Consider the following 23,641-nt stretch of genomic DNA (forward strand, 5'->3'; position numbering starts at 1 on the left):
TACCGGCCGGCGCGGCCCCTGAATCACAACTCTGAACTCAACCCAGCCCAGAGCTCCGCAAGGCATCAACGGGCATCCTGTGATAACTCGAAACAGCCTTTGTCGGAGACGCCACTGCTGAGCACACCATACACCCATAGACCCATACCGACGAACATCCGAGAAGAGAGAAATAGCGGGGTGGCAAAAACGAGCGTTGTTTGGATTCATTCACACCTGTGATCCCTCTAGCTAGGCAGCTGGGGCCCGTCAATCGCTAATTTTGCTCCAGCAGGCGCGGCCAGTTGCAACCCTGTATTGAGGTTGTTTCTCCCTGGCCTGGAAGTCACCGAGGGTTCGGACTCGGTAGAGGTTTTCGACCCCACACAACATGGAGTTTCTGATAGGCATGCACTTGTTGGTTGAAGAGGTCTCGCCGAACATCCACAAGGGACACCTATGTTGAGAGTTCTGATCAGTACGGGGTCCTACTCCAGGTCATCGTCAACGCCATGGTTTTGCGATCCCACTTACCTCGACCTCTTCCACGGACCGGCCAAGAACTCGATGCAACAAGCCCAGACTAAAACCGCTCAGGCCGCTAAGCAGGTTGCGCTGCCACATCATGCCAATGTACTTCAGCGCTCTTTCCTTCGGCCAGCCATTGATGGGGAGCTTGAAGACGGCTTCTTGAACGTCGACAAACCCGACCTCCCGCAGCCAGCTCTCGAGTTGGTCGCCGAAGAGAAATCGGCGGTCGGCAGCCTCGGAAGCGCGGTTCATGTCCAGGATCCATCTTAGGAAACAGCTGTCCGCAGGCATGGTCCCATCATCGCATTGCGGCAGGGCAAAAATCTCCTGGGCTTCGAACCAGCCACCCGGTTGCAGGTGGTCAAAGGCCCTCTTGATGATCTGTGATTTCATATCCGCCCAGCAGCCGATGGTGACGCGTGTGTGTATGTAGTCAAACTTGTGGGGGTAGTCCCAGTCCTCGCTCCTTCGTGTGGTTATCAGCTTGTCAGCATTCCCTAGCCTGGCCGATTCTCAGGGGCCAGGAAAACGTACGAGTCCTCGACGAAGAATCTCACGTTGGGCGGCACGTGTGACGGCTGTATTGGCGACAGGTCGGTGCCGATTATCTGGGACTCGGGGAACTCGTCGCCCATCTCGATCGCCCAAGTACCCGTTCCGGTGCCAATATCGAGGACATGGCGGGGAGGGTTTTCACGTGAGAGCGGCGCGAGGTAGTTCCGACCGTCGAGAATGATCTTGACGATCTCGTACTGGTCATCCAGACGCTCTTTCTCTGTAGCGTCGTTGGGATAATGGTAGGCTACGACAGCCCCGTCAGTCGTTGCCCACCAACTAACAAGTACGTAACGCGGGGGCCGGACGCACAACCAGCACGGTAGGAATGATAGGTTCTCCCATTGACTTCTTCGAATCTGGCGATGCTCTCTGACAGGGACTGCGAGTCACTGGTGCGGCACGCATCAAAAGTCTGTTATTAGCCCCGGCCCAACCAACCCAGGAGGATGGAGCTGAGCTACGATGCAGGAGGATACATACATTGCTGCTTCCGCGGAGTCCGACTGGGTATAAAATGTCAGCCGGGCGCCAAATAGTCGTATCACGACTGAGGCTGGACGCAGGGGACTTACATCGGGCTCAATAAGCGAGTTGTCGTCAAGGTATGATTCAAATGTAAATTGGAAGTTGTCCAGACCCCCGGACGTGCTCTGACAGGATGCCATGGGACGAGTGTGGAAAACGCCACCGCTGCGCAGTGCCTTCTTGGGGTGGGACGAGGAACCTAGCCTTGTGTCACAAGAGCCTTATGATGCTAAAACCAAGGCAGGTAGGTAGTTGTGTGTAGTGTGTAGTGCGTAGTGTAGGTAGTTGTGTAGTGTGGACCAGGACCTCGCCGTCTCTCTTCTTCTGTCTATCTGTCGCATCGCATCGCAGAGCTTCCATGGAAATGCAGAGACGGACTCAAGAAGCGCAGAGCGAGCGAGCAGCAAACTAGTTATGCACTGCATTTAGAGAAGGGCCGATGAATGATTTATAGGTCCATGACCCAAGTATCCGTAAGCGGCAGCAACAGCGGCAGCGGTACTCCAGCTCCCCAGCCCGGGAAGCAGGCCCACCCTCGAGCTTACCTTATTACACTAGCTCGGTAGGGAGCTGAAACAAAGGAAGCAGGAAGCAGGACCCGGCAGCTTGGGTCTGCAAGACACAAAAGGCAAGGAGGGGACGTGTCAGTGACACGGGCCTCAATTGTGACCCAGCAGTCTGGGAAGGGCCCATCGGCATCCAGATCCGCCAACTCCCGACCTCGGAACGCCCGAGGCGCCATTGGAGATCTACCATGGCACGGCAGGATTAGCTCATTGACCCCAAAGTCAAGTCCCGAGAGCATGGAAAGCCTCACCCACGTACAATACACACCTACCTACCTACACGTATAAGTAGGTACCTAACCTGGGTAGTGTCCAGTACAACGCAGGTCGCAAAAACTGAACCAGACATAGATAGACGGGATCTGCCCACTCCCACTTCCCGAAAGTGCGATTTCTTACGTACGTACATACTAATTTGATTAGGGACAGGGACGCCGGTGATGCTGGTCCCTGTAGGATCCATATTTCCCGCCGCGGAGACGCAGGGAACGTTCGGCTCGGGCGGTATTTTTCTTCCATGTCGTCTCCTGTAAGCTTGGCCAGAAAGGCAAAAGACAACCTCGACTAAATTGTCCTGGCGTGGTAAGATCTACACCACCTCCACCTACTTACCCCTGCCTGCATGCGGGCTTGGAGTTGCCAGCAAGCCGGAAATCATCTGCACTAGCTTCCATGGTTCGCGATAATCGCCGTCCTCAGTGCCCGAGTTCGACGGGAGGACTATACTGTGGTACACGTAGTATGGTAGTACCGAGCACGCACGGACCGCCAAGCCCTTGGCGGAGACGACGCCAACTCACAAGAATGGATTCCGCAAATATACGGTCTGGGATATAGGTGTACTGTGTACATTTCTTCCTTACACCTGTGCTAGAAGATGGTTGACTCATTGGACGACGCATATGCGCGGCTTCGGGCGACATTGTCCGATCGGGACGACGCCACTCTGCCGCCCCAAGCCTCCCTCGATGCTGGGGAAGCCTCCCTACCGCAGGAAGGTGGCTCGGCCTACCTTGTCGGTCGCGGGACTCGAGCGACGCTGGACCACCTGCTCGACGACATCGTCCCGGCCCTGAACGGACAGAGCGTCGGCCCACGATACTATGGCTTCGTCACGGGGGGCGTACTACCCGTCGCCGAGGCTGCCGACAACATCGTTTCGGCCCTGGACCAGAACGTGCAAGTGCACCTGCCGGACCAGTCCATCAGCACCACCGTGGAAGACAGCGCCCTCGCTATGCTGGTGTCGTTGCTGGAGCTGGGCCCGCCGGCGGACTGGCCCGGCCGGACAATCACCACCGGCGCCACCGCCAGCAACATCCTGGGTCTGGCCTGTGGCCGCGAAATGGTCGTTGCCAGCCGCCTGCCCCCGCACTCGTCGGGCGCCACGGTAGCCAAGACGGGCTTGCTCGGCGCCTGCCTCGCTGCCGGGGTCAGGCAGATCCAGGTGCTGACTACCATGGGCCACAGTTCACTGTCCAAGGCCGCCAGCGTGGTGGGGCTCGGCCACGATGCGGTCAAGGAGCTGCCCGTCAGCGAGGACGAACCGTGGCGCCTGGACCTCGACGCCGTTGAGCGCGAGCTGGCCCGCGACGGCGTGGCGAGCATCATTGCCGTGAGCGCTGGAGAGGTTAACACGGGCAGGTTCGCGACGAATGCTCTGGACATGCCGAAACTCCGGAGCCTTGCTGACCGCTATGGTGCATGGATCCATGTCGACGGAGGTATGTCCCCGACGTCCGTGACTTCCACCACTACACCTGCTTTGTTTGCATCATGACCATTTGTGATTTGGATCTTTTTAATGTGTTTTTATTGTTTTACTTCAGCCTTTGGCCTGTTCGCCCGCGCTCTCCCCCCGTTGGACGAGTTCCTGGGCCTTCGCGCTCAAACAGCAGGTCTTGAACTGGCAGACAGCATAGCGGCTGATGGCCACAAGCTCTTGAACGTAGTACGTCACAATGGATCATCGATACCGCTATCCCATTGTCCGTCTAACTTTACCAACCAAGCCTTACGATGCGGGTATCTTCTTCTGCCGTAACCAATCCATACTCTCAAGCGTCTTCGCGAACCCAAACGCCGCATATCTGGCATCCCAAGGCGGTTCCAAGATCCCGAGCCCTCTGAACATCGGCCTCGAGAACTCCCGGCGCTTCCGCGCCTTGCCCGTCTATGCCGTCTTGGTGAGTGAGGGCCGAGACGGAATCGCCCAGATGCTCGCCCGGCAGGTGAGGCTGGCTCGCCGCATCGCAGAGTTCGTCCGGGACTCGGAGGATTATGAATGGCTGCCGGACGGGGACGCCCCTCTTGCGCACACCAACATCGTCGTCCTGTTCGGGGCGAGGGACCCTCGCGTCAACGATGATCTGGTACGGAGGATCAACCAAACCAGGCGGATCTATGTCAGCGGCACGAGGTGGAAGGGCCGCAGCGCCTGCCGCTTAGCTGTTGGGAGCTGGAGAGTCGACGTGGAGAGGGATTTCGCCGTCGTCAATGAAGTCTTGACCTCGGTTGCCAAGAGCCCGCAGTAGATAACTCTTTCGCTGCGAGTCGCGAACTCCTCACTCTCCGCGGGGGGACTAACAAGGAAAATATCCAAAATGCTCCACACAACCACCGTCCATTGCCGTCCCATACATTTGCGGTCCCCTCTGCAAAACACGTTGTAGCCCTGAGACCGGCGAGGTTCCGCCGTTATGTCAATTGGCGTAGCCCGACAATGGCCGTACCCCAAAGTGACCAGGACGGGGATTGGAAATGGCGACTTTTGATCAGCCGAACTTCCTGCTGCCGCCCTTCTGCTTCGTCTCTTCCGCGCCCTTGTTCTTTTTCTCGGCCTTCTTGGACTTGCCGAGCAGTTCGAGGTGGCCGGCCCTCTCGGCCAGGAGCTTCTCCGTCTTCGCGACCATGCCGGACGAGAGTTTCTTCTGGAGCTTCTCCCCGGTCGACTTGCCTCGCTTCTTCGGCTTGATGATCGCGTTCTTCTTCGCCGTCTTGTTCGCTTTGCCGGGGCCGGGCGTGGCGTTCTTCTTTACTGAGCCTTGTGCCATCTTGTTCGTGATCTGCTGTGGTGCGAATTGGTGGAGGGAAGCTGTGAAAATTGGGTGCGGGAGAGATTGGTGGGGGAAGAAAAAAAAAAGTTCACGCTATCCTTGTGAAGTAGCTTGACCGCCCCACCAAGCAGACCCCTGAATTGTCCAAGCGCTAGGCTCAAATCAGTATCCTCACGGCCACTACCGGCAACCAACACCTCCTCCCACTGTGCCTATTCAACGTTTTACCACCATAGAACATTACACTCGAGCAATTCTCTCTCAAGGTCCCCGAGCAACCTTGAGAGTCTGAGTATCCAGCCATCGTTATTTATGCACGGAGCTCTTGGAGATTCCTCTGTTCTGTCTAATGAACGTCTCTCTGATTTAGGAATAGGATAAAACCAAACTTTTATCTAGAATCCAGCTAGAATACCATATTGGCCTCTATTTACAATCCGGTCCACCAGAAATCCTCGGCGACGCTGAAGGTGGCCTTGACGGCCTTGCCCTCCTTCACCTCACTGCTATTGCTGACGATAACCTCGTAGTCGCCCTGCTCCCCGCACCACTGGGCGCGCTCCTCGGCCCAGTAACTCACCGCGTACTTGGTCTCGATTTCAATCTCGTGCTGCACGCTCTCACCCGGCTCGAGATGCACCTTGCCGAATCCCTTCAACTCCTTCAGCGGCCTGTTGACCCTGGCAGCCTGCTTGGGAGCAACGTAGACCTGGATGACCTCGGCGCCCTTGACCTTCCCGACGTTCTTCACCGTCACCGCGACGGACAGCTTGCCCTCCTTCTCTGTGACGAACAGGCCGGAGAACTCGAACTGGGTGTAGCTCAGGCCGTGGCCGAAGGGGAACAGGACCTCGCGGTCGGCATACTCGTAGTACCGGTATCCGATGTAGACGTCCTCGCCGTACAGCGTGCGGCCGCCCTCGGCCTTGAAGTTGAGGTAGCTCGGGTTGTCGCGTAGCCGGACGGGGAAGCTCAGGCTGAGCTTCCCGGAGGGGTTGACGTCGCCGAAGAGCACGTCGGCGATGACGTTGCCCGTCTCGTTGCCGCCGTACCACGCCTGCACGATGGCCGGCACGCTGTCGGCCCACGGCATGTGCACCGGCGTGCCCGACTGCATGACCACGACCGTGTTGGGGTTGGCGGCCGCGACCGCGGCGATCATGTCGTCCATGGTGGCCGGGAGGTCCATGCCGTCGCGGTCCGAGCCCTCCGTCTCCCAGTCGGCGTTGAGCCCCGCGCAGACGATGACCTGGTCGGCGTCCTTGGCCAGCTCGGCCGCCCGCGCGATCTCCTGCGCCGCGTCGATCACCTTGCAGCCGCCCACGCGCAGGGTGCCGCCCCCGAAGAGGACGTTGTTGCCCGCCAGCTTGGACGTGACGGCCGACGCGAACTCGACCTTGACCTTGTACGTCTCGCCCTTCTTGACCTTGAGGAAGCCCTTCTCCTCGACCGTCGACGAGCCGAAGAAGGCATCGCCCTGCCGCTGCACCGTCGCGTTGTCGACGACGAGCTCGCCGTTGACGAACAGCTTGGCCGTCCCGCACACGACGACCCCGAGCTCCCAGGTGCAGTCCTCGTCGGCGACGAAGGAGCCCTCAAAGTCGGCGTACCACAGCGCAGACTTGAGCTTCGGGTTGTAGTAGTCGACGAGGAGCAGCTCCGTCTTGAGCAGCTCGATCGAGTCCGTCTCCTCCCGCTTGCTCTCGCTCGGGGGCTCGTTGTAGACGCTCATGGTCATGCCCTGCTGGCCGTTCTTGGACTCCAGCGCGTAGCCGAGCAGAGGTAGCATCTTGTGCGAGTAGCAGCCGACGCTGTACCCGGCCGGTGAGGGCAGCTTGGCGCTGATCCCGTCGTACGGCGTGACCGCGTAGTATGCGGCCAGCGAGGCTGACCCTCCTCCGTGGTACGTGGCGACCTTGGCGTTGGGACCGATGACGACAGTCTAGTGATGTGGTCAGCTTGGAAACTCCCCCTCTCCCCCTGTCCCTCTCCTCTCTGTTTTTTCTCTCCCCCTTTGTACAGGGCAAAAAGCAAGGCATACTCCTTACCTTCTTATCCTTCTTCAGGGGCAGGATATCGTTGTCGTTCTTCAGCAGGACCAGACTCTCCCCGCCAATCTCCCTCAACAGGGCGGCCGTCTCGGGGGTGTCGAGCGTCCCCTCCTCCGCGTTCTCGGGCACGCCCGAGGCGGCGCACCTCTTGACGAGATTGAGCATCGCCCTCGCGCGCTCGTCGAGCACGTGGCCCCAGACCTTGTCGGTCTGGACGTTGAACTTGAGGGACTCGCCCCTGAAGCGCGAGGGGCCGGGCATCTCGAGGTCGAGCCCCGCGTTGGCGGCGTCGCTCGTGGTGTAGGTGCCGTACCAGTCGCTCATGACGGCGCCGTCCCAGCCCCACTCGCGGCGCAGCAGCCTATCGAGCAGGTCCGGGTTCTCGCTGCAGTAGACGCCGTTGACGCCGTTGTAGGCGGTCATGACGGCGCCCGGCCGGGACTCGCGGATCGCGAGCTGGAAGGGCAGCGCGTAGATCTCGCGCAGCGCCCGCTGCGTGACGATGGCCTGCACGGCATTGCGCTTGTGCTCCTGGTCGTTGCACACAAAGTGCTTGAGCGTCGCCTGCACGCCCGTCTCCTGGATGCCGGCCACGAGCGCGCCGGCGCCCAGCCCGGCCAGCACGGGGTCCTCGCCGATGGACTCGAAGCCGCGGCCGCCGAGCGGCGAGCGCTGCATGTTGATGGTCGGCCCCAGGATGACGTGCGCGCCCTTGGCCTTGGCCTCCTCGCCCATGGTCACGCCGGCCCGCCGGAGGAGCGGCGTGTTGAAGGTCGCGCCGAGGGCCGTCCCGCACGGGAAGCACGCCGCCTTGATGCCGTTGAAGAAGCGCGTCCCGCGGACGCCGTTGGGCCCGTCGGTCAGCCGCAGCGACGGGATGCCATGCTCGGGGAGCGCCTTGGTGTGCCAGAAGTCGATTCCTGGTGATTTATGGGACATCAATCTTTTTGTGGCCTCCCTTTTTGTCGGACGGGTTCAAGCGCCGAACCGACCGACCGCTCCGTCACATCCCCGGGGACAGACGGATCACTCGGTCGGCCGGTGGGCGTGCCGACTTACCAGCCAGGAGATCAACCTTTTCCGATACAGTGAGCTTCTTGAGCACCTCCTCTACATTGATGTCGGCCATGGTTAACTCCGTCTGTTGGTGGGACCGGAGGTGGGGGACGGAAGGGGATCGCTTGGTACGGGTTGGAAACGGGGGGTTCGATAAGGAGAACAAGTATTAAGGGGGGGACGAGAAGAGAGACCAGTGAACAGGAGTGAGAGAAAGAAGGGACGAGGGAGGAGCCATGTACACGATCAAGGGCAGGGCACTACACTATTTATAGTGGTCCTGCAATAACTCCAAACTCCAACCTTGGTTCTAAGCTGCATTCCATGCCATCTATCCTATCTAGCTAGGTACAGTATATACAGTGCACAGTTTTGCGGAGCCGATCCAAGCGCAGGCCAGGTTGGGAAGAGTCTCTGGTCCGCATCGCTAAGAGAGTGCGTGGCTGAGCCAAGTACTCCTGAACCCGCGCTGTGCGAGGAGATGCCTGATGCCCAAGTTTTTTCTGCGAAGGAAAAAAAGGGTCTCCTTGCTGGTTGTTGATCCCCCCACCAACTCTGTATCCCCCGAACTTCACCCGCCCGCCGCCGGAGTTTGTCCAGGCCAATAGGGAGTCGAGCGGCCCGGGGTCGATGCGGGGCTAGCCGGGCAGGCTGGCCGGCTTTCCGTAGTAGCCTCTCACCGACGGGTTAACTGTGGGAGTTCCCCTAATGGCGTATCGGCTGCGTTGTCACCACTACAGCTGCGGGCGGGGGACGCAGCCCGTGTCATGGCTTGATTGTTTATGAGGAGAGAGTTAGGCGGAAGCTGCGGCCAAGGGGGCGGGGAACATCCCTGACAACCGGCTTCGGAGCATTCAAGGAGGTACATCATACGGTATACCTGCCTGTCCCAGTCTTGTATTACATCGTATTTGATCATATCAGCGTCTACCTACATACCAAGCCAGGTCCCCAGTTCCCCTTATTAGGCCCTCAATACAAGCAAGTGGTTGGTCAAAACCCAACTACGCCAACAAACTCCCGTCAAAATACCAAAGCAGCACGGCTGCCTACCAACCAGACAGTGGAAATCAGGCCCTTACAGCAGCAGCCGCACGGCTCGTCCTGCTCGCTGCTGCTCCACCTCTCCGTTGCTGCCCGCCCGGCCTTGCCAACGTGTACTTGGCAAATGCGCGGGCCAGGGCCTTCTTGCAGCTGACCTTTTGGCTCCCCACGAAGCTATCGACCGTCACCGCGATGGCGCGGTCGATGTCCTGGGTCGCGCAGTATTCAGAAAGGCGCATGCGGCAGAAGGCCTCACTGATACGGATGATGGCCTCGAGATGGCGAACCTGTGGTCATACACTGTTAGATGATGATGCTCATACTTTTGCTTCTGCCTTCCGGGCCGGACTCAAACATACCGTGATCGGGTAGGCACCCGTGGCTAAACTCTCTCTTCGCATATCTGCGAACAACCGTGCCACCTTGTCCTCGTCCATGTGGTAGAGCTTCGGCGTGCAGCGCTCGCGAGCGTACAGGATATACTTGCGAAGCAATTCCTGGGGAATCTCGGCTTCTCCGTGACGGGGCGCAGACCCCTCGGTAGCCTGGGTCTCGGCCCTCTCGGAGCCGTGCTCGACTTCCATAGACTCTTCACCCTGGCTAGTGTTCATCGGGTGGCTGCGGCTGTGGGAACCAACGATGAAGCGTGCCAGACGCTCATCCTCCTCGGGCTCCACCGTGTCGCGGACAACGCAGAGGATATCGAAACGCGACAGGATGGGCTCCGTGAGCTCGACATTGGCCGAGAAGGGGATAGTGGAGTTGTAACGACCACCGATGGGGTTGGCCGCGGCTATGATGCCACACCGCGCCTGGAGAGTGGTGACGATGCCGGCCTTGGAGATGGAGATGGTCTGCTGCTCCATGGCTTCGTGGATCGATGTACGGTCCTGGTCGTTCATCTTGTCGAACTCATCGATGAGACAGGTTCCCTTGTCTGCCAGCACGAGAGCACCGCCTTCAAGCGTCCATTCGCTAGTCAAGGGGTCTCGACGGACACTAGCCGTCAGACCGACTGCGCTCGCTCCTTGGCCGGTGGCGAACACGGCGCGGTGTGCAGTCTTCTCGACGTACTTCAGGACCTGGGACTTGGCTGTGCCTGGATCACCAAGGAGAAGCACATTGATGTCGCCTCTTATGTGGTGAGCGCCCCTGGTATTTTTGGCAACACCGCCAAACAGGGACAGGGCAACTGCAGTCTTGATATCTGTGTGGCCATAGATACTGGGGGCCATCGAGTTGATGATCTTGTCGACTATCTGGGGGTCCTTGGAGAGCTTGCGGATCTCATGCTCGTCCTCTTCAGTGAGTCGGAAACCAGCAAGTTGATCGTGGGACTTGACAACGTTGTTGGCTTCAAGAATCGTTGCAAAGACGGGAAACCCGTTGCGGTTGTTGAGCTGGGCATCGTAGTTGTTTTGGTAGATACCGGTGACCTCAATCTCCTCGCCAGGCTTGGCCTTGTCAATGAGGTCCCAGAGGAGGATCACCTCTCGGTGCCGGGGAAGACGACCGGCCGGGACAGTTCCGGGAGACTCTTGGAGAGTAAGCTTCTGGTAATTTCGATAGACGGTCTTTTCCGAGTTCAGAGTGAATGGCCCACGGGACTGGCAGCTCTGGCAGTAGGTAATCTTAACCTCGACATTCGATTCTTGCTGGAAGGGCCCAAGCGTGACACCGCACTTTGTGCAGTCAAACTTGACATACTTCAGCTGCGGGAAGACGCCGGTCCGGCGTGTGACCACACCGCTGACCCGCACCAGGCAGTTGAGATGCGACTGGCGAAGCTGGCGCAGGGTGTAGTGGACCGGGAGATCGAAGATGCGGACATGGATCTCGGAGTGGATGCGCTCATAGTCGGGGTAGTGGAGAAGAACAACATCCATAGCAACTTGGTCGAAGAGCTTTAGCATCTCGGCCGGGGCATTCGCAAGGAAGTAGGCGAGGATAGCTTTTGATGTTGAAAGATGATCATACGAGACCTCGAGAGTCTCGGCGTTGATCTCGCCAAGCGTTCGGATGCGATTTCCGTAGACGGACGAGCCACTGTCGTCGGTGTACTCTGTCAGGAAGGCCTTGAACTCTCTCTTGATGGTGCGCTGTACGGCGGGTTGGGAGACCCATTCAGTCAGGCTTGAGGCCTTGACATCCTGCAGAGCCTCGAGCGAGAGCTCTTCATCCATGATGTCGGCGTCCATCTCATCGTCGGGGTCCTCGTCATAATGATGTCTGCGGCGACGAGGCTGGGCGGTAAGATCAATGTCGCCGTCATCATCCTCGCCGGGAAGGAAGGCTGCGGGGATGCGCTGCCGGCGTGCGACTTCTCGATCTCTGCGACTAAGCTGAGCTTCGAGGCGCCTCCTTTCGCCCAAATTCATCGAGTCGAATTCTCCCTCATCATCAATATCAATCCCCTCGTAGGTATCATCTTCTTTGGCGCGGTAGTCGCGCTCGAAGCCCTCGCGGAAGAGATCGACATCGTCCTCGGCCATCTCGTCAAGATCATCAAGATCGTCCTGGATGTCGACATCCTCCTCGATGTCTTCGTCATCATCGCCGCCATGGGCGATATTGAAGGCAGGCGGGGAAGACGGCATTGGGCTAGATGCCGCGGCAATGGACGATGTGCCATCGTCGCCAGCGGTGCGAGAACGCTTGCGGTTCGCCCGAGAGGTAAGACCACGGTTGGCTGAGGCCATGTTATCACGTAGTGGGGAGCTGGCAGAAGGCAAGTTAGCAAATTGGGACCCGAAAAGGGGTAGCCATGTCGATTCTAGAGGTGTGGGTATCTGAATGTGCAATCGGAATATGCGGGTGAATGACTGGCAAGTCTCACCTCATCTTTGCGACAGTTCTCGATAATCATAGAAGTATGTCGAGAGAGTCAGTATGTTTGGCAAAGAGTCGATGTAAAGGATGGGAGGGAGGGGTGTCGGGTGCTGAGTGGGTGCCAAATTGTTCAAGCCCCTGGCGCGTCTCGACATATGGTCGCGTTTTCGCGACCGCGTTAATTGATACGCTAAACCAAATTGGGCGTTTCGCGTTTAAGTGCTTGGGTCATTACTAAGACAACCTGTCGCGCGTCACACTCGAGGCTGGCGAAGCAAGGCACGCCAGCTGCAGATGCCTTTGCCCACAGAGAGGGAAAAGACCGTCGTGCTTAACTCCCCATCACAATCGACGTTTCCCAATTGGCATCGATACCACTTTCACATCATGGACCCTCCGCCTGCTCCTCAGGCCTCGCCCGGCGCTGCGACCCCCGCTCAGCCAACCAAGCCTAGAAGCGAGAGCTTCTCTCAGAAGTCGGACACCTCGCAAACTGCCGCCGAGTACAATCACACCGTTTCCATATACTGCCCTCGCAAGATATGCTGACACTCCCGACAGTTTCATTCGCGATCAGATGCAGCTCGAGGCCGATGCACGCGAAGCTCTCCCTTATGTACGTCATAACGCGCCGCCTTGTTACCCCCTCATCTCGTCCAATGCTAACATGGCACCCAGAGTATCGAGGATTGCACCAAACCACTTGGTCCCCTTCGCCAGAGTGTCTTCGCCTGTCTCACCTGCAACCCCCGTCCGGCGAATGCAAGCGAGCCGTACGAATCCCCCGCCGGTATCTGCTATTCGTGCTCTGTGCAGTGTCATGGTGAACACACACTTGTCGAGATATTCACCAAGAGGAACTTTACATGCGACTGCGGTACGACTCGATATCCGGAGACCAGCCCCTGCACTCTCCGCCTTAACCCAGCTACGAACACCAAGGGTGGCGTCCACTCCGAGGAGGCCGCTGCTGGCAACAAGTATAATCAGAACTTTCGCAACCAATTCTGCGGATGCGAATGCGATTATGACCCTTTCCAGCAGAAAGGTACTATGTTTCAATGCTTAGGTCTTGGCACACATGAGACGGGCGGTTGTGGTGAGGACTGGTGGCATCCAGGTTGCATTGTTGGGTTGGGGCCGAAATGGTTCGAGAAGACCCCAGCCACTGGTGCCATCAAGACGGATCAAAGCAAGCCCATTGAGAACGCCTCTCTCGCTGCCATTTTGGAGGATGCAGCTGCGCCGGCCCAGGACGACGGTGGAAATCAGGAAGGCCCTGAGGATGATGATCCCCCTCCGCCTCCCGGCTTCCCTGGGGATGATGAGTTTGAAGGGTTTATGTGCTACAAGTGCGTGGATGCCTTCCCTTGGATCAAGCGATATGCTGGCACAGCGGGTTTCCTCCCCCCTGTCTTTCTTCGGGATGGAGACTCGACTGAGCAGCCTGCCGCCCCTGTTTCGCAAGCAGAGGAGCTCTCAAAAAAGCGCAAAGCAGAAGAAGGGCGCACAGACTCCCAGGACGTGAAACGGCAAAAGAGCGACGAGGATCTATCTGAGCCCAGTGTCCAAGCTTCCGGCGAGGTTAAGGTTGAGCAGTCGGGCCCGGAAACGGAAACGGAAACGGCCCCTACCTGCAAACTAGCGGCTCTCCCACCCGCACCAGAAGGAAGGTTCTCCCTCTTCTTCAGGGAAGGGTTCCGCGACAACATTTGCCGCTGCTCGTCCTGCTTCCCCCTCCTCCTTCCTCATCCGCAGCTTCTCGAGGAGGAGGAGACATACGAACCACCCGTCTCGGAGGAGGGATCCGAGAACGGGGGTTCTACACACGGCAGTGGCAGTTTGCTAGACCGTGGCGAGAGTGCCTTGCGCAACGTTGATCGAGTGCGAGCCATCGAGGGCGTCATGGCCTATAATCATCTCAAGGACAAGCTGAAGCCCTTCTTCCAGCAATTTGCCGAAAGCGGGCAAGCCATCAGCGCCGAGGACATCAAAACATACTTTGCCAAGCTCAGAGGTGACGAGCAGGCTATTCAGGACGCCGGAGAGGGGGCGAAGTCGGACTCCCGCCAGGAACAGAGTGGATATTAAACCTGGCTCGATCGTGTTTCTATTCCTGCTCTGTTTTCTTAAGTGGATAGCCAAGCTGGTCTTGTGATGGAAAAAACCTTCTGGGTTTGTGGTGTCAAGGTGTCAAGTACATCCAGGGAGGCTTTTGGCGTTAATAATGGAAGGTTCTCGGAATGTAAGGATAATCAATGGGCTTGATTTGCTGAAAGGGAATGACTACATGGGCAAAAGTTTGTGCTGCCAAGACAACTGTTCCAACTGGGCTCCTACTATCTCCTTGGGCCTGCACAATCTCAGGAAGCCGAGGGGAATACTCGCTTTCTCTGATGGCTTGGGGCCCCGAAATATGCTCCAAGACCTAGCTTAAAGAGTGTGCGACGGAGGAGAAAGAGAGCTGGAGGGCGCAGCAAACGCTCCTACTGTAGGGGTTCAATTGAGCATGGGCAGGGCGCATCCACAAAGCCTATCTGGCCAAGCTCCAGGTCCGTTTCAACTATATATATGCATCCTCTCCTCCCCACGCTCTCCACGCTTTTCCCGTATACCATTATATGTGGCCTCCGCTGCGTCAAGCATCCCCTGCACTTCTCGCTCTCTCTTTCAATGCTCGCCAGCTTCCAGCGGGTCGCGCACGGAGATGGGGAATTCCTAGTGCCACTCGAGTCCGTCGACGTTACTACGGGATTCATGGGTAAGCGGTTCGCTCGCCACGCTGACGAGGAGGTCGAGAGGGAGAGGGCGGCTGGGCTCGAGAAGTTGGGTTTCTAGACCGGCTGGCCGTGGCAAGGTAGGACGGCGTTCCACATAAGGCCATTGAATGGGTCAGGTGGCCGTAGGTTGAGAAGGCCCTTGGCCGCCTCCGGAGAGGAGGGAGGTCAGGCGTGTAAACCTGGATATCGCTGTTTGTTATCCAATTTCCATATATGTAGAGTTGGCTTACCCCCCTAGTTACTGGGTATATAACCATCTAGACATCCAAGAGCACACTTCAGTTGCACTGGAAATAAAAACGAGCTGGTAACATGGACAGCCCTTCGGCTTGTAGCTTTCAACTCTGTGGCCTTTCTGTTTTGGCAGCGCTGGAAACAAAAGTCTAGTTGTGTCGGTTGCCAACAGTTTCTCCAGTCGTGACCCAGGCCTGGGATATCATATACATCTACTCGAGACTTGACAGAACCACGCCAACCCCTCAAATCCCTCCCGAACGCCGGAAGCACTGGAACCCCGCCCAAACAAAACACCGACAAGATGCAAAACAAAAGCCATACATAGCAGGGCCGCTTACTGCCCCGATGATCCCGTGCTCGACGCACTTGAAGGCCTAGGAGGCGGTAGCGGCATCCCCATAGCCGAAGAATCGTCCCTCTGCATAGCCACGCCGCCCATCGAGCCGGGGTGCGAGAGTTCCTGCTGGGACCCAAAGAACTCGTCGCCGCTCCCCTGGTCGCCCAGCCCGCCGTCACCCAAACCGTCCAGCTGGTCCTGAGCGGCGGCCCTGGACTCGAGGTCCCTCAGCCTGAGGCGCTCCTTCTCCGCGGGGTCGACGATGTCGTCGTCGTCGCTCCAGCACGCGTCGTCGTCGGGCAGCTCGGGCATGGCCAGGCGCTTCCAGAAGCGCAGCTCCTGGCGGGCGGCGGCGGCGTCGACGAGGCGGTCGTGGCGCGCGGCGTCCTCGCCGTAGCGCGAGCGGAACCGGCGCAGCGCCTCGTTGGCCTGGCCGGCCTTGCCCTGCATCTCCCAGATCTGCTCGCGCAGCCGGCTGTTCTCGGCCCGCGCCTCGGCCAGCTGCGCCCGGTAGCTGCGGTGCCACGCCGCCACGTCCGACACGTGCCGCGCCTTGTACTCGTGGAACTGCCGGAGCATCGTCGACAGGACCGACGCGTACTGCGCCAGGAGCGCGGCGTTTTCGTCGCGGCTGTACTTTGCCTTCTCTAGGGCTTCGGCGAGGGTGGAGACTTGGACGTCTAGGTTCTGTTCCTGGGCTTGAGAGGTGTGAAACTACATTAGCTGGGATCTCCCCGAGGCTGGGTTTGGTTAAATTTGGGTCGGCTTACCATTGACATCGTCGATGGCGGCAGCGACGAGGTCGTCGTTGCCCAACAGATGCGCCCTGGCCCGATTTCGCACGCGACCGACGCCGGCGACAACTTCCTCCAATGCCCTCTTGTTCTCGGCTAGCTGGCGGCTAAGCTCCTCGACCATTCCGTAGATGTAGGTCAGCTCGGCCTGGTGGCCCGCCGGGGCGGGCAGGGCGACCATGGCCCCGGGCATGTTCCCGCCGTTAATGCCGTTCATTAGCAGCAGTTGCTGTTGCTGCTGTTGTTGCTGCTGCTGCTGCTGCTGCTGTTGCTGTTGCTGCGGTTGCTGTTGTTGCTGTTGTTGCTGCTGTTGCTGTTGTTGTTGATGGTACTGTTGCTGGAGAGCCGGCTGTTGGAGTTGCGGCTGCTGCTGCTGTTGATGATGTTGCTGCTGTTGAGACGCCGATTGGGGCAATGCTACACCCTGCTGCTCCCGGGACGGTGTAGCTTGAGTCTGGCGCGACGTGGGGGCGGCCGGAGGCGGAGGGAACAGCTGGGGATCGTTGAATGAGGGAGGTGGAGGGAAGTTCATGGTAGCAGGCGAGTTGAAGGCAAGTTCCGGACGCTAAATTGCAGGGGTTCCGTCGACGCCAAACTCGGCGACTCGGGAGGGAGTGAGCCAAATGACGCGCTGTTGGTGAGGCCAGGCGATTAACGTCTGAGATGCGGCTAAGGATGAAGTCAAAGTGGTCGTTTCTTCAGGTCTGGATTTGTTTCGAAGTTCTTTACTGCATATACTCTGGTAGTAATGTCGCAGCGAATGTCAGTCCCCACCTTTTTACTTTTCTCGTGTGCCTAGAACTCGGAATGATGCATATCTCAAGTATCGAGTACCTCCCTACCTACATAGCATGCATGCATCCATCACAAACTTGCCCTCCTCTCTGCCTTCATCAGATGCGAGCCTCCTCGCCGCCATAATATGTCAGATATGTAAAACCCCATAGGGAACCATCCTCAGATCTACGCTACACCGTTCGTGTGTACATCAAATATGTCGTTTCGCCAGCCATCTCTCTCCTGTTCTCGGATGCGCTGTGGCGCCTCCCCAGCTTCCTCGTTCCATAACTTAACAACACTCCCGGGCGCGTATTTCCCTTTGAAGACGCCCTCCCCCGGCTGCACAACGCCAACGCGCGTGCGGACATCCGGATCTTCAGGCAGTGAGAGCCGGGCGGCAACGGCCCTGATAAACGTCCCCAGCTCGTCCGGATCCGCAATGCGGGTTGCCCGCAGCCGCTCCCTTGCAAACACGAGTTCTCGGTTGGCGAAGTGCAGGGCGTCCGCTATCGCCGATCCGATTTGAACTTCCATGGTCCTGCGGATGATGAGGCTCAAGACGGGCTTGAAGATCCATGAGAGGAAGGAAAATCTGCTCTTGCGCAGCTTGTAGTCGAGCTTGTGGATATGCACACGCACCGCCCGCAGAGACAATATCTTCTCAAGCCTGTCTTTGCCGACTTCGACGTCGAGATGGACGTCAATGCCCCGCTCATCGAGTTGGAACGAGGCTATGCCCTCTTCGACAAGACGGAATATGCCCGTGTGCAGTCGAAGCCAGAATCCAACCTCCTCGGCCCGTATCGAGATGCCGTCGATCTTGATTCGGACGAGAGACTTCACAGCTGAGGTGGTCCGGAATCGCCCCTTCCGTATCTCCAGGTCATTGTAAGTCTCGATCCGCAGCTTGTATGGCAGAAACGACGAGTGGTTTATGGTCACACCAGGTTCGAGAATGAGATTTTCCAGCAGGAGGTCGATTTGAGGTGTCGAGACTTCTAGACGGGGAATAGGGACGTATTGGATGGCTTGGACGACCAGTGGTACGAAGACATGCATGGAGTCCGTGATCAACTCTCCATTGGTGTACTCATGTGCTGGTGAGAGGATCTTGGCTATGCGAGTTGACGTATCCAACAGCCTTGCCACATCCTGGTCCCGGAGCACGGAATGGAAGGTTGACTGAAGCTTCCCAAGTAACCCATCAATGTCCGCTCTCAGGGAGGATTCGGAGGCGAGCTCGCGAGACTCGGCGCGAAGTCTTTGGAATCGCTGCTCGGCGTTGTCGAAGAAGGACGGGTCCGTGAGCATGTCTTGGAGGGCATTCCCCATTTGCCTTATAAAATCATCAAACTGGGGATTGCCTTGACCATAAGTCATAACCTTGTTGAACCTCCGTTCGAGCTCGTCCCATTCCTCGCTGTCGCCAAAAGATTTGATGAACCTCCAGAAATTGCTCACAGCGCGATCTGTCTCCTCATTCCTTTCGACATTTTCCTCGGTGGCCTGGACTGCATCCTGGACGGCATGCGAATACACCATGGCATAACGCTTGAGCAGGAGGGATAGCGTTGATACAGAATCCGTGTAGTCCGGCCTCTTTCGGAGTTTCTGAACTGCCTGTTTCAGCCGGGCCAACATTGTGTCCTTCTCAGGCCCCCGGACCTTGCCGGCTACGCTATCATCTACCCCTTGCATAACCTTCGTGGCGCTCTCAGTGAGGACGTTGGATACCTCGGCCGCCTGGGCATGCAAGTCTCCTTGAGTGGGCTCTTGGGATGCATCTGCGCCGGGATTCTTCAGAGCATCCTGCTCCGCCTCTGATGGCTCAAGCTTCAAGCCAGCATCCTTGGAGGCTTCTGACAAGGCGAAGGCTGTGTCCTTGAACACCTCTCGACCAACGGTGTTCAAGTCAGACAAGAAGAGTCGGAAATCCGAATTGGTCAGTAGCAAGGAGCACACGGTCTGCAAGCTCTTGTAGGCTAACGAAGGGTCAGTTCAAGCAAAGACGAGGTATATAAGCCGTGGTGACTTGCTGGTCGCAGTGTCTGCCTTTGCCTTTGCCCTCGACGTTCGTTCGGCGACGGCCGCCATATCGATCGACACCCTGGCGTTAGACAAGTTCCATATGAAGTCTTGGATTTGATCTTCGCTGTTCTTATGCTGCAGCATCTCGATGAATTGCTTCAGCCATTGCTTCGTATAGTGTACGAGGGCTTGGCCGGAGTCACTTAGTCCTTCATTGTCCGGGTTGAGAAGGTCAGCTGCCAAGATGGTGCGAAGATTGATAATGACCTGCTCATTCGACGGCATATACCCCTTCGACAAGGCGCGAAGCATCTGGTAAGTATGAAGCTTCTGATGAAGCTCTCTCTGTAGTGATGTGTCATCTTGATAACGTGGGAGCAGGGGTTCGCGGTCCTCAGAGGACGAGGGCTTGCAAAGTCCAAAGCACGACGACAGCATTGTTTGAGATTGTGTACCCGGAAATCCGGGGACTGTTGAGGATGAGGACGAGGATGAGGAGCAACAGTTCCTAACCCGGAGTGTACCAAGCGGAAGGGGGAGAGTCGAGGTGAGATAGGCTGATAGGTAGGCGCAGACAGACGCGCCTATGACGTCGTTGAGATCAACGTTGTCGGTTTGCGCCCGCCATGACGACTGCACACAAGTTGAAAACGGGCTTGTGGAAAGTCACAGGGACTTGCGAAATCTTGTGGAATAAGACACAAAATCAATTCTATCTCAACATCTATGAATGCGAATTGATTCACTGGATCATGTTTTCACTATACCGCAGGCGACAGGATGGCAACAGACAGGTCTACTCACTACTGCAGCGACAAGGGGTTTGTGGAGAAACTGAACGGCTACGAACCCGAAACGTAAACAACAAAGAGACAAGTATGGAACCTAGTTGACCCGAATGCCAAACCGGGCCCAGTGAAGAATAGACCTACCAGCCTACGTGTCATCCGCATGTAAGGTCCCTTGCCTCCCGCGTGCATGATCGCGAAGAACCACCGTTGCGGGACTCGCGGCCCACAAGAGGAACCCTTGGAACCGTGCTGCGATACCCCTTGCAATTAGGTCGCGAGCCGAGCCGGGTGGCGATCCAATAGGAACGGGCGGCACCGCCGTAGCGGTCATCTTGTCACGAGCTGCTCACTCAGCCACACATGATCTATCCCGCGAAGATCCGCGAACAGTTCAACAATTCAGGAATATAATTGTGGAACCGAGCAGTCAGAAAAGAAGTAAAGAGAATGTCTCGGATTTTATGGCCACTTGACTGTCATAGTATCAGGGGCCAAGGCCCAGTGACGGGGGCCTCCCTAACTCCCGCCGGTACCTAGCAGGTACTTTCTAGGCAGTCGTCAATCGTTCTCATGATGGACCTTCACTCGTCGGGGTAACTGCACTGCCACATCTCGACTTGGCAGAAAGAAGCCGCCAACCGCGAGGTAATACCTTTTCTTGCGCTGTTCCATTCCTACCTTCAGAGTATCCGCCTTTGCTTCTATCTCCTCATTGAAGTCGATCCGATATTAAGGTTTCGTTATTGTTGCTGATTCTGAGTCAAGTGGCGTTATCGACCGGGGTACGAACAGACGAAAAAAGGTACTCCCCTCGTCTACATAGTAGTCCGCCTGGCTGGCCCAAGCTTTAGTCGCCCTGTCCCTGTCGCCTTGCGTCACTACCGCCTCATAATCGACAATAGCACTGCGATTTCCTGCTCTCCAGAGACGACAGATACTTGTATCTCTCTCTCGCGTATGAACCGATTCCGTCGCCGACCGCCGTCATGGACAGCAACGGATTGAAACGAAAGGACACGACGAAGGGGCCCCCTCTTCGCATCCTGACTCTTGGTAAGATTCCTCAGCCTGCATGAGGCCAGGGCCGTGAGACTGACAGTAGGCTATCACAGATGGAGGAGGCGTTCGCGGCTACTCCATGTTCCTCATCATACAAGAGCTGATGCACCGCACGTTTGTCGAGATAGAAGGCAGAGCCCCGCGCCGAAACGAGATTCCGAGGCCTTGCGACCATTTCGACCTCATCGTCGGCACCGGCACCGGAGGCCTGATCGCCTTGATGCTGGGCCGGCTACGACTCGACCTCGAGACGTGCAAGGAGCTGTACGTGCGCCTCACTCGCATGGTCTTCGAAACGGACAAGACAATCGCCGGCATCCCCTACCGCTCCACCCTTTTCAAGGCGACTAAGCTGGAAGAGGCTATCAAGGAGTGCGTGAGGGAACATACCGGATACGGGCGTGGGGGAAACGATGAGTTTGAGTTCGACGCCACCACCCCTCTCAGCGCTGTTTCTCGCTCCAGTGCGGCGGCTCCTCGGAGGCACCAGAGCAACGCGAGTGTCGTGAGTTTCAGTGCAAGGAGTCCCAGCGCCCAAATGTCAAGACCTCTATTCAACTCGAGGGGTGGCAACGCCAATGCTCTCCTATACGATGAACGGGAAAACCGAACGAAGACGTAAGTGTCCCCCCCCCCCCCCCCGGGGCGCTGCACCTCATGATAGGCGCCTTTCTAAAACCACTTCAGGGCCGTGACTGCTATGTACAAAGGAACCCCCAAAGGAGGAGCCCCCGCACTGCTCCGTTCGTACGACTCGAGGAGAGAACCGGCCCCGGAGTTTGATTGCAGGATATGGGAGGCTGGTCGAGCGACTTGTGCCATCGGGTTGGCATTCAAGCCGATACAAATCGGCCAGTCTGTGTTCCATGATGATGGTCCCGGCGACTTCAACCCGTCCATTCACGCTCTGGACGAGGCCACGGTCAACGAATGGCCGGGTCGTGATGTTGGCGTTTTTGTCAGCGTGGGCACGGGGAAGCGGCCCAGGGGCAGCGACGCGAGTTCGACCATGTGGTACGAAGGATTCCTTGGGGAATTTGCAGAGGCGAGGAGAAGGTTGATCAGCAAGATCGAAGGCTGCGAGAGGATACACGAATATATGAAGAGGGAGCACATTACCCGGCGCAACGTCAACATTGAGAATTACTATCGGCTGAACGTCGAGGTTGGAGTTGGTGAGTTTGGAATGAACGAGTGGCACCGGTTGGCCGACATCAGCACCAACACTAGGAGGTATTTGGCTCGAGACGAGGAACAGAATATGGTCCAGGGCATCTCGACCAAGCTCGCCAAGATCCACTTCGCCAAGCAGCGCCTGGAGCGCCTTGCAGCGAACGTCCCGGACCTGGTCCAGACTTCGTGCGACATCCCATCCCCTTTTGCGATCGAGCTCCCGGGCGACATGCCCACTTTGCCAGTCCCTAATACGCCGTCGAGCAGGCAATCGTACGAGTCTGGCCTTGAAAATCTACCATTGCCGACTACTAACACCCCTCCACCGAGAAGCTCGGGCGAGCGCCTCTTCTCGTCGCCAAGGGATAGCAGCCAACCACTCCCACAACGGACCGCTATTAGCGCAGGCACGCCTGCAACCCCGACTGGAGGCGCAGCGCAGAACGGGGTGGAGGATGTTGACCGGCTCGTGATAACAGCTCCCACACCAGCGCAGTACAGGAACGCGTCAGGAGCAGACAAGATTGCGGTGGTCGGCCCCGAAGACCAACCACGGCGACACAAGGACCCAATTAGCACAAAGCCAGCCAACCCGCAGCAGCCGCAGCGGATTGAGCCCCCGCCACTCCCACCCAAGACGCCCCTTCCTGAACACCAGACTGGCGGGAGCCGGCGCCCCGGCGCTGCGCCTCCTTACCCCCTGGACGACGAGCCGCCCCCAGCTGTCAACATGGCAAGGAAACCGGACTATAGGGGAAGATAAGGGGAAGATGCGGCGTGCCAAGCACGAAATATTGCAAGCCAAACGCCATGGATATTAGTTGTCATGGTTGAGGGGGTGGGGATATATGCGATGAAGGCTCGTATGACTTCTGATACACGATGTTTATGATACCTAGAGGGGATGTTTAGCCGAGGGCCTGTATGTACGCATACCTATGTGCTTACAGTACACGCCCTCGGGAAGCGGATGGCGTTCGGGGTGCTTGTTGGCCTACGGGAAGAAGGACTTTAGCACGCAATGGCTAGAAATAAACTCTGGTGGTAAAACTTTCAATTTGACCGCTCACTGCCTCCTCAAAAACCGGGTTTTTCCTTCTCTTTATTCTCAGCCAGTGCTGTTGGCAGCAGCCTTGGGGTATCGACCCAACGGCATGGTTCGCATGGGCCCCGCTACGTCACGTTACAGGGCTCCAAATAGCCATGCCGATCATTCTCGCTTGCCGATTAAGCTTAAAAAAAATCCCCCAATGCGGAAGAAGAAAATAGCAGACTCCCAAGACTTCAAAATCCTCCAGGATCGAGTCTTCACCTCTATCAACTTGTGTGTATGAACCATGGCGGCCTAGGTAGCGCCACGCGCGCACGGTGGTCGTGCGGTCCAGGATACTTGCTTGGTTCAGCAGCTTCAGCCCAGAAGCCCGACGATCCCCCTTCCCCCGGGGAGACGGACAAATGTCCTTGTTT

At 57.5% G+C, this 23,641-nt stretch overlaps 9 protein-coding genes across 9 annotated transcripts; 3 read left to right on the top strand and 6 right to left on the bottom strand.

Moving 5' to 3' along the window:
* Positions 1-147: 147 nt before the first annotated feature.
* QBC33DRAFT_597972 (Demethylmenaquinone methyltransferase) lies at positions 148-1,727 on the bottom strand (the record flags this gene model as incomplete). Its single annotated transcript, XM_060431951.1, has 5 exons — positions 148-436; positions 514-976; positions 1,045-1,312; positions 1,378-1,480; positions 1,641-1,727. Coding segments are annotated over 5 exons (1,032 nt in total), but the record flags the coding sequence as incomplete, so codon positions are not given.
* An 855-nt stretch (positions 1,728-2,582) lies between these two features.
* On the top strand, positions 2,583-4,898 carry QBC33DRAFT_527359 (pyridoxal phosphate-dependent transferase). Its single transcript, XM_060426972.1, has 3 exons — positions 2,583-3,883; positions 3,989-4,110; positions 4,172-4,898. The coding sequence occupies exons 1-3, from the start codon at positions 3,037-3,039 to the stop codon at positions 4,691-4,693; spliced, it is 1,491 nt and encodes a 496-aa protein (XP_060287468.1). The 5' UTR covers positions 2,583-3,036; the 3' UTR covers positions 4,694-4,898.
* Positions 4,899-4,933: 35 nt separating this feature from the next.
* On the bottom strand, positions 4,934-5,212 carry QBC33DRAFT_555743 (putative kinetochore protein; the record flags this gene model as incomplete). Its single annotated transcript, XM_060429672.1, has 1 exon — positions 4,934-5,212. The coding sequence occupies one exon, from the start codon at positions 5,210-5,212 to the stop codon at positions 4,934-4,936; it is 279 nt and encodes a 92-aa protein (XP_060287469.1).
* A 349-nt stretch (positions 5,213-5,561) lies between these two features.
* QBC33DRAFT_527361 (glycosyl hydrolase family 3 C-terminal domain-containing protein) lies at positions 5,562-7,969 on the bottom strand. The gene is made up of 2 exons (XM_060426973.1): positions 7,264-7,969; positions 5,562-7,157 (listed from the first exon to the last, which is right to left on the bottom strand). The coding sequence occupies exons 1-2, from the start codon at positions 7,942-7,944 to the stop codon at positions 5,646-5,648; spliced, it is 2,193 nt and encodes a 730-aa protein (XP_060287470.1). The 5' UTR covers positions 7,945-7,969; the 3' UTR covers positions 5,562-5,645.
* A 1,141-nt stretch (positions 7,970-9,110) lies between these two features.
* QBC33DRAFT_527366 (DNA replication licensing factor mcm2) lies at positions 9,111-12,310 on the bottom strand. Its single transcript, XM_060426974.1, has 3 exons — positions 12,203-12,310; positions 9,726-12,084; positions 9,111-9,653 (listed from the first exon to the last, which is right to left on the bottom strand). The coding sequence occupies exons 1-3, from the start codon at positions 12,205-12,207 to the stop codon at positions 9,393-9,395; spliced, it is 2,625 nt and encodes an 874-aa protein (XP_060287471.1). The 5' UTR covers positions 12,208-12,310; the 3' UTR covers positions 9,111-9,392.
* A 272-nt stretch (positions 12,311-12,582) lies between these two features.
* Positions 12,583-14,286, top strand: QBC33DRAFT_444793 (putative zinc finger in N-recognin-domain-containing protein; the record flags this gene model as incomplete). The annotated part of the gene is made up of 3 exons (XM_060424289.1): positions 12,583-12,698; positions 12,757-12,811; positions 12,874-14,286. 3 exons carry the CDS (start codon positions 12,583-12,585, stop codon positions 14,284-14,286), a joined length of 1,584 nt encoding a protein of 527 aa, XP_060287472.1.
* Positions 14,287-15,546: 1,260 nt separating this feature from the next.
* QBC33DRAFT_444939 (uncharacterized protein) lies at positions 15,547-16,560 on the bottom strand (the record flags this gene model as incomplete). Its single annotated transcript, XM_060424294.1, has 2 exons — positions 15,547-16,247; positions 16,320-16,560. The coding sequence occupies 2 exons, from the start codon at positions 16,558-16,560 to the stop codon at positions 15,547-15,549; spliced, it is 942 nt and encodes a 313-aa protein (XP_060287473.1).
* Positions 16,561-17,090: 530 nt separating this feature from the next.
* QBC33DRAFT_238591 (uncharacterized protein) lies at positions 17,091-19,683 on the bottom strand. Its single transcript, XM_060422896.1, has 2 exons — positions 19,160-19,683; positions 17,091-19,105 (listed from the first exon to the last, which is right to left on the bottom strand). The coding sequence occupies exons 1-2, from the start codon at positions 19,587-19,589 to the stop codon at positions 17,307-17,309; spliced, it is 2,229 nt and encodes a 742-aa protein (XP_060287474.1). The 5' UTR covers positions 19,590-19,683; the 3' UTR covers positions 17,091-17,306.
* Positions 19,684-20,732: 1,049 nt separating this feature from the next.
* On the top strand, positions 20,733-23,025 carry QBC33DRAFT_238658 (calcium-independent phospholipase A2-gamma). Its single transcript, XM_060422898.1, has 3 exons — positions 20,733-20,995; positions 21,055-21,619; positions 21,689-23,025. The coding sequence occupies exons 1-3, from the start codon at positions 20,929-20,931 to the stop codon at positions 22,935-22,937; spliced, it is 1,881 nt and encodes a 626-aa protein (XP_060287475.1). The 5' UTR covers positions 20,733-20,928; the 3' UTR covers positions 22,938-23,025.
* Positions 23,026-23,641: the final 616 nt, after the last annotated feature.

Source organism: Phialemonium atrogriseum, assembly GCF_030411735.1.
Source record: "Phialemonium atrogriseum strain 8032-3 unplaced genomic scaffold QBC33scaffold_3, whole genome shotgun sequence".
Classification (NCBI taxonomy): Eukaryota; Fungi; Ascomycota; class Sordariomycetes; order Cephalothecales; family Cephalothecaceae; genus Phialemonium; species Phialemonium atrogriseum.

Excerpts from the sequence above, each read along its gene's own strand:
- QBC33DRAFT_527361 (XM_060426973.1), bottom strand. The coding sequence starts at position 7,944 with ATGCAGCGCTCGCCGCTCGGCGGCCGCGGCTTCGAGTCCATCGGCGAG. Across the intron at positions 7,158-7,263 it reads CCCTGAAGAAGGATAAGAAG|ACTGTCGTCATCGGTCCCAA; the intron begins GTAAGGAGTATG and ends CCACATCACTAG.
- QBC33DRAFT_238658 (XM_060422898.1), top strand. The coding sequence starts at position 20,929 with ATGGACAGCAACGGATTGAAACGAAAGGACACGACGAAGGGGCCCCCT. Across the intron at positions 20,996-21,054 it reads TCTTCGCATCCTGACTCTTG|ATGGAGGAGGCGTTCGCGGC; the intron begins GTAAGATTCCTC and ends AGGCTATCACAG. Across the intron at positions 21,620-21,688 it reads CGGGAAAACCGAACGAAGAC|GGCCGTGACTGCTATGTACA; the intron begins GTAAGTGTCCCC and ends AAACCACTTCAG.
- QBC33DRAFT_527366 (XM_060426974.1), bottom strand. Across the intron at positions 9,654-9,725 it reads CGGGTGCCTACCCGATCACG|GTTCGCCATCTCGAGGCCAT; the intron begins GTATGTTTGAGT and ends GTATGACCACAG.
- QBC33DRAFT_238591 (XM_060422896.1), bottom strand. The coding sequence starts at position 19,589 with ATGCTGTCGTCGTGCTTTGGACTTTGCAAGCCCTCGTCCTCTGAGGAC. Across the intron at positions 19,106-19,159 it reads AAAGGCAGACACTGCGACCA|CCTACAAGAGCTTGCAGACC; the intron begins GCAAGTCACCAC and ends ACCCTTCGTTAG.
- QBC33DRAFT_527359 (XM_060426972.1), top strand. The coding sequence starts at position 3,037 with ATGGTTGACTCATTGGACGACGCATATGCGCGGCTTCGGGCGACATTG. Across the intron at positions 3,884-3,988 it reads ATGGATCCATGTCGACGGAG|CCTTTGGCCTGTTCGCCCGC; the intron begins GTATGTCCCCGA and ends GTTTTACTTCAG. Across the intron at positions 4,111-4,171 it reads GCCACAAGCTCTTGAACGTA|CCTTACGATGCGGGTATCTT; the intron begins GTACGTCACAAT and ends TTACCAACCAAG.